Source organism: Mus pahari, chromosome 6 (genome assembly GCF_900095145.1).
Source record: "Mus pahari chromosome 6, PAHARI_EIJ_v1.1, whole genome shotgun sequence".
NCBI classification, from domain to species: domain Eukaryota; kingdom Metazoa; phylum Chordata; class Mammalia; order Rodentia; family Muridae; genus Mus; species Mus pahari.
This window is the reverse complement of record NC_034595.1, coordinates 87,193,606-87,200,729: the sequence shown is the minus strand read 5'-3', so window position 1 is coordinate 87,200,729 and position 7,124 is coordinate 87,193,606. Positions and strand designations below refer to the sequence as shown.

The 7,124-nt window shown below is 51.0% G+C and overlaps 1 protein-coding gene and 1 pseudogene across 1 annotated transcript in view; one reads left to right on the top strand and one right to left on the bottom strand.

Moving 5' to 3' along the window:
* Tcea3 (transcription elongation factor A3) overlaps window positions 1-6,569 on the bottom strand; it is a 30,621-nt gene extending 24,052 nt beyond the window's left edge. The window contains exon 1 of the mRNA XM_021200240.2: window positions 6,389-6,569. Coding sequence (XP_021055899.1) covers window positions 6,389-6,457 — 69 coding nt within the window. The 5' untranslated portion in view covers window positions 6,458-6,569. The remainder of the gene's footprint in view (window positions 1-6,388) is intronic.
* On the top strand, window positions 57-352 carry LOC110323186 (annotated as a pseudogene).
* Window positions 6,570-7,124: the final 555 nt, after the last annotated feature.

Genomic DNA, 7,124 nt, shown 5'->3' with positions numbered 1-7,124 from the left:
AAAAAAAAAAAAAAAAGAATACTCTTCCGGTCTCTTTGGCTTCGCCGGTAGAAGCAAGATGACGAAAGGAACGTCATCCTTCAGTAAGCATCGCAACAAGACGCACACGCTGTGCCGCCGCTGCGGCTCCAAGGCCTACCACCTTCAGAAGTCGACCTGTGGCAAATGTGGCTACTCTGCCAAGCGCAAGAGGAAGTATAACTGGAGTGCCAAGGCTAAGAGACGAAACACTACCGGGACTGGTCGGATGAGGCACCTAAAGATTGTCTACCGCAGATTCAGACATGGATTCCGTGAGGGAACAACACCCAAACCCGAGAGGGCAGCTGTCACAGCATCCAGTTTACCTTGAGGATTCCAATCAGTCATAAAATAAATGTTCTGGTTTCAAAAAAAAATATTAAGAATATCTTCCCCATGTATTTATCTTGTGGGGGAAATCAGACCATGTGCTTTCCAAAGTGGATGTGTGGAGGTCAAAGGGCATTTACTGGAGCTGGCTCTCTCCTTCCATCATGTGGGTCCCAGAGATCAAATTTAGGTCACCAGGCTTAGCAATGTCTTTATGCACTAACCCACTTCCCTGGTCTGCCTCTGAGTTTTATCTTATTTTATTTTGCTTATTTTGTTTTTCAAGACAGGATTTCTCTGTGCAACAGAACCCTGGTCGTCTGTCCTGGACTTGCTTTGTATACCAGGCTGGCCTTGAACTCACAGAGATCCATCTATGTCTGCTTTCCCTCAATACAGGTGTTTTTATATGCACATAACATGCATGTGTTTATTATGATGGAGGCCAGAGATCAACCTTGAGTGTATTTTCTTAGGTACCATTCACCTTGGTTTTTGCTTTTTCATTTGTTTGTTTTGTTTTTTAGGTTTATTTATTACGTACACAGTGCTCTCCCTGCATGTATGCCTGCATGACAGAAGAGGGCATCAGATTCCGCCACAGATGGTTGTGAGCCACCTTGTAGTTGCTGAGAATTGAACTCAGGACCTCTGGAAGAACAGCCAATGCTCTCAACTGTTGAGCCATCTCCAGCCTGTCACCTTGTTTTCTTGAGACAGTATCTCTCAACAGGACCAAGTGCTCTACAATTAGGCTAAGCCGACTAGACTGTGGGCCCTATGGCTCTACCCATCAGTGGGTAACCATTGCGGTGGTTACAAGCATTTGCCAACATGTCTGGCTTTCTACACGGTACTGAGACTTGAAGTCAGCTCCTCAGACTAATATACCAAACACATTGCTAACTGACTTAGCTCCCCACCTTGACGGCTGTCTGTCTGTCTGTCTGTCTGTTTGAGACAGTGTCTCTCTGTGTACCCCTGGCTGTCCTGGAATGTGCTCTGTAGACCAGGCTGTTCTTGACCTCACAAAGATCCACCTAGCCCCACCTCCCAATTAAAGATGTGGGCCAACACTACCCAACTCTAGACTTTGTATTCTCAATTTTTAACAAGGTCTCAATATGTAGTTCAAGCTGACCTTAAAGTGTGGTTCTCCTGCCTCAGCCACAGGAATGCAGAGACTAAAGGCTGTTTCCACCGTGCTTGGTCAGTTAAAGCAGTTTATATAAAAAGTGTGGTATAATCATCTTTTTTCCCCTTAGATTACTGTTTCTGAAATCTATCCATTGCCTCAGATCAACAGTTCCTTTTGTTCAAGTGGTTTTCTATCAAAGCTATCTGCTTCTCTAACAGTATAGAAATACTTAAAGAGTTCCTAGCAATTAGTATGAATCCAGTGGATGGAACTTTTGGGTCCTTTCAAGGTGGGACCACTTCAAAGACAGCTCCTACGAACCTTTACTTTCAAGTGTTTTGGATTTGTTTGGAAACAAGGTCTCCCTAGCTCAGGCTGGCCTTGAACTTGTGATCCTTCTACCTCTGTCTCTAGAGTGCTGGGACTCACCTTTGAGTCTCTGAATGGACAAATACTTTCATGCCTCTGGGGGTAATGAGAACTGCTTTCATCTCTAAGACCTTAGAGTACTGTATGAGAGCCAGTTGCTCTCTGAGTAAACTCAGATTGAATGAAGCGCGGGGCTGGAGAGGTGGCTCAGTGGTTAGAGCACTTGATGATTCAAGAGAGCGCTCAGTTCCCAGCACCCACATGGTGGCTCACAGCCATCTGTAACTCTGGATCCAAGGGATTATTCAGCACCCTCTTTTGGACTCCTCAGGAACCAGGCATGTGGTACCCAGACATAACACACATCCAGGCAACACTCCCATACCCAGAGAATAAAAAAAATAAGTGTTTTTAAAGAACAAATGAAGTAGAAAGCAGAATGGGAAGACGAAAGAAGGAAGCTTGGAGTTGAAAGTCTGTCTGCCCGTTCATCCCATTTTAACCTTCTCCTTCCTGTTACCTGCTACATAGAAGCCAGCCCTGCTACCTGTCAGCTTCATGGCTGAGATCAAGTCTGGTGTCTGGAAGCCAGCCCTGGCTATCTTGAGATTAATTCCCTGAGGAGCATGAACTATGTCCTGTATGTCCCTTGCCTGGTTCCAGCTACCAGCCTCCCCTTGCCAGGCCCTGGAACACATCCTGGGAGCTGCCTGCCCTCTGTCATTCCTTAGACTCCCTTAACCCTGAGGTTCACTGGTTCCCAGAATGGCCAGCAGACAGGGCTGTATGTGAACTTGTAGAGATATGATACCATGCTTAACGTTAATGAAAGGCTTTCCTGTGTGCTGGGAACACTTCTAAGGCCTGGCCTGCACTGACTTCTCACAGGGAGATGGGAAGGTGCTTCAGTTAGAAAACTGCTTATCGTGCACATAGCTTGGATACCGTCCCCAACACCCTATACACCAGGTGGAATCGCAGCTCTTTGGGGGGGGGGGGACGTAGAGGCAAGAAGAGCAGGAGTTCAAGGTCATTCTCAGTTAGTTTGAGGCAGGCATACTATATATAAGAACTTGTCTCAAAAACAAACAGGGCTAGAGAGATGGCTCAGTGGTTAAGAGCACCGACTGCTCTTTCAGAGGTCCTGAGTTCAATTCCCAGCAACCACATGGTGACTCACAACCATCTGTCGTGGGATCTGATGCCCTCTTCTGGTGTGTCTGAAGACAGTGACAGTATATACGCTTATAAACAGATAATTCTTTAAAAACAAACCACCCACTTCTCAGAAGGCCCTAGGGAAGTGGGTCCTATTTATAATTCCACTTCTAAAGAATTATCAACCTGTTTCACAGAAGAGGAAACCAAGAGACTTTGTAAACAAAGTCTCGAACAAACGCTAGGCTTAGAGCTTCACATACTGTTTCAAGACATAGATCGACCAATATGGACACGGTCGTGGAGACCCCTAAGTAGAGTCACGGGCTGATGCACACTGATAGCCAGTTCTCAAGGAGAGAGCCCTCATTCATAGCAGATGCTAGTTTGTGTGCAATAAACACTATCTCAGTGAGGGCTTTCAAGCTACCAACATGTTGTTCCTGAACAGGGTTTTCTTTTACAGTTATAAACTGTATGTGTATGTGTGTGCATCCATGCATATGTCAAAGCCTACATGTGGAGATAGGAGGATGCCCCATAAGAGTCAGGTGTCTCCTTTCACCACGATTTGGTTTGGTTCGGTTTAGATTGTGTTTTCAAAACAGGATTTCTCTGTGTGGCCCTGTCTGTCCTGGAACTTGCTCTGTAAACCAGGCTGGTCTTCAACTCACAGAGATCCACCTGCCCCTGCCTCTGCCTCTGCCTCCCAGGTGCTGGGATTAAAGGCATGTGCCACCATGCCCAGTTCACCACAGGTTCTGAATTCAGTTTAATGGCAAGCACTTTTACCCGCCGAGTCATCTTACTGACCCTTGATAGTAGTGGGACAGAACTGGCAGGGGAGACCCTGTGCAAGGAGTTCTTTTCAATTATAAGAAAATTAATGTTTTTTTTAAAAGTCTGTGTTCGCTAAAATCCTGAAAATTCCATAGTCAGCATGACATCACATCATTTGCAGCTCACCTCCGAGTACATGTCTCTGAATAACTGGAATGTAGCACTCAGGAGCCTGTGCTGAAGATGGGCTCACAAAGCCTTGTGCCAATCTTGTTCGATGTGCCTCTCTCACTATGTGACAAAGACTCTCTCTGGTGCTGGTGTGGAGAAGCGAGGACGCAGTCCAGGACCCTCTGTGTGTGTTTGTCCCCATGTGATAATGTCTGAAGCTATAAACGAGCCTGTTGGCTTTGCATTTCCCAGGGAAGCCATGCTGTCGGCTTTGGGGGTGTCTCTGCTTTAACCGAAACTGTCAGAGCATGCACGGCACGTGTGTCATGCCTGTTCTGGTAGTGTCAGGAGCCACGGCCTACATGCCGTCAAATAGAAGTTGCTTGCTAGGTAGCAGTGTGTGTCTCTGTTGATGTGTCATTAGTGTGCACTTAGCTGGTGTGTGTGTGTCTCCTGCAAGCTGTTTAGCTGGTGCATGCTCACAGAATCTGACACAGCCCTAAGTCACTGAATAAACAAATTCCAGCCCTTCCCTGCTACGTGGAGGGTCTGTCTTATTGCAGGAAGTATGCCTTCTTGGACTAACCACCACTGGGCGGGTCCACTTTCACTCTCCATCCAGGTCCGCCTTTCTCGGGCAGAAAGCCAGAGCTCTGTGCCTACCCAGACCCTGCTAGAGTCCAGGCGCAGACTCCAGACACAATTGTGACTCCACACAGCTGTGCCCTGTAAGGACCCTGTGGCCAACCATTCGGCTTTCCTGCAGGCACGACGTGGTTATCCCCATTCCCAAGAGGCACTATTTCCTCTTCCCATTTCACAGAAGAGGAAGCTGAGGTCCAGAGGAGAGTAGAATCGCTGGCCTAGGAATGTAGATGGATTGAGAGGGAAGCCATAGCTGTCCCCTTAACCTTCCTAACCTGGCTGTCTTCCGTAGAGCCTCCTGAGTTTCCTCCTATTCCTAAATCCTTCTCACCCAAAGCCCAGGCTTCCTTTCCTGGCCCAAGTCTGGGGTGAGCAAGGGGGTTAGGCTTAGAGAACCTGTCTTCCTGAAATCCCATGTAGTCTGGGGTTCTTAGTTGGGAGAATGTCCTGTGACTTGAGTTTAGGTTTTGCTGGTGACATTGGGGGAAGCCTAGCACAGGGCAGTCTCCAGTCTCGCAGTCAGGGCTGGGAGCCGAGGGAAAGTGCCCCAGCTCGGCAGGTGGCAGGTGGAGGCATCAACTCCATCCCTATCTCACTCTCAACCCGCCCTACTGCCCCCCCACCCCCATCCCCGCCCTGGGCACCATGTTCTTCCACCAGGCAATCCATTGTCTTACAGTGGGATCTCAAGATTGTACCAATACCACCATCTCTCTCACGGTTACCAGGTAACCGTTGCAGGATGCCTAACACTCCTTGGCTGCTCCAGCTTGTCACTCATCCCGGGTCTGAAACCTCTCTTTGGACCCCCAGAGTTTTCCAACTTTCCTGGAATGTCCTGGCAATGCAGGTCTTGGTGCAACTCGTTGCTAGAAACTATGTAGGAGAAGAAAAGGACCCTGCGCCAAGTCAGCATGGAGGGCCTCCTCATTCACGGGGTCCCTGGTCTTCTCCCTTTCAGTCCACGCCCCTCCAGAATTGGCACAGGCGCCAGCCTCCAGCCCGAGGCAAAGATCGCTAGGTAGATCAAACATTAACTTTCCATTTGGCTCTAGCTCTGTGCTACCGATACTGAGGGCTCAGGGACCCTCGCGCGACCAGGGCTGCGGACCCCCACCTCCCGCCACAGTTCTCCTTCGTGCACCTCCCCCGCTGGGCCAGCCCAGGCCCCATCTTTTCCTTCCCCCGCCCCGCACCTGTTCACCTCCGCCCGCCAGGGCCCCATCCCGCGGCCAAGGAAAAAGTTGCAAACAGAACTCCTGGCACTCCAGCTACCGCCTTTCGCTCGGTTCTCCTGGGGTGTGCAAACGAGGCTCGGCGCCTCCTTCTCAGCCCAAGGTTTTCTGATCCTTTTTGAAATCACTCAAAACGTGTCCCTCCAGTTCTCACTGCGACTGTAGCTCCCCGGGCCTTGTGCACACCCCGAGCCCCCAGACTCTAAATGTCCTTCCCTGGGTTTGTGTCTCTCTCCTTGCTCTTTCTCTGCTAGGCGCAAGCTGTCCAGGAGCGCACCCAACCCGTCCACAGTGACTTGCAGCAGCCGCGCACCTTAGGGGACCTTGTACGATCCCCCTCCAGAGCTGGCCACGCACACGCCCATCCTAAGTGGCCAGCAAGTAGCTGGGGGACCCCCTGCCTGGCAACTCCTCCCCAGTCCTGTGTCCCCTGTCCCGCGCGCTCCCTTCGGGCACAGGGCCGGCACGCCCACCAAGCCCGTAGCTGGGGGAGTCTTGCCTCCGTGGCCCGGGGGCTGCGTTGCAAACTCTGCAGCCTCACCGTCTTCTTCCGGGCCACCATCTTCTCCAGCTTTTTGGCGATCCTCAGCAGCTCCTCTTCCAGGCCCATGTTGGTCCACGATGCCCCGCGGGGTTAGGGGCGCAGGGTAGCAGCGGGCGCCAAAGCGCGAGCCGCACGGGCCGCAAACACACCGGACACTCGAGCCCGGAGGGGGCGGGGCGCGCCCCTCCCATCGCTGGGGGAGGGGTGGCGGGCACTAAATATAGACTTCAAGGACTGCTCGGGCAAAGATTGCGTGAGCCTGGCGGGTCGTGCCTCGGGGGTGTGTGTTGGGGAGGGAGGACCAACCTGGGAGAAGGGCTCTTCTCCTTCAACTCTCCTAGGGGTGCCCCAGGCTCCAGGGAGATTCGTGCATGAGGGTTCGGGGGTGATGGGTGTCAGCACAGCAGTGGGAAGTACAGAGCTGCCGGGTCTCAGCATCACTGCGCTCCCAAAGGGAGCTATGCCCAAGCCGGGAAAGTTGGTGAATTCATCACATCTTGGTGCAAATCTTGAAGTCAGCTCTGCCCCAACTTAGGTAGGCTCCTTGGTGTGCCCAAGGCCTGTGCTGTACATGTACTCGCGAGGTATGCTCAGAGCCCTTTGCCGGCCAGTCTTCATTTTTTCTAACAACCTCTCAAAGTTGTATCACGCTCTGAAAGGCTAAGCTTTGGGTGATTCCGGTGCGCAGGAGGTGGGCTTGGAAGAGTAATTTGGGGCGGAGGGAATAACTCTG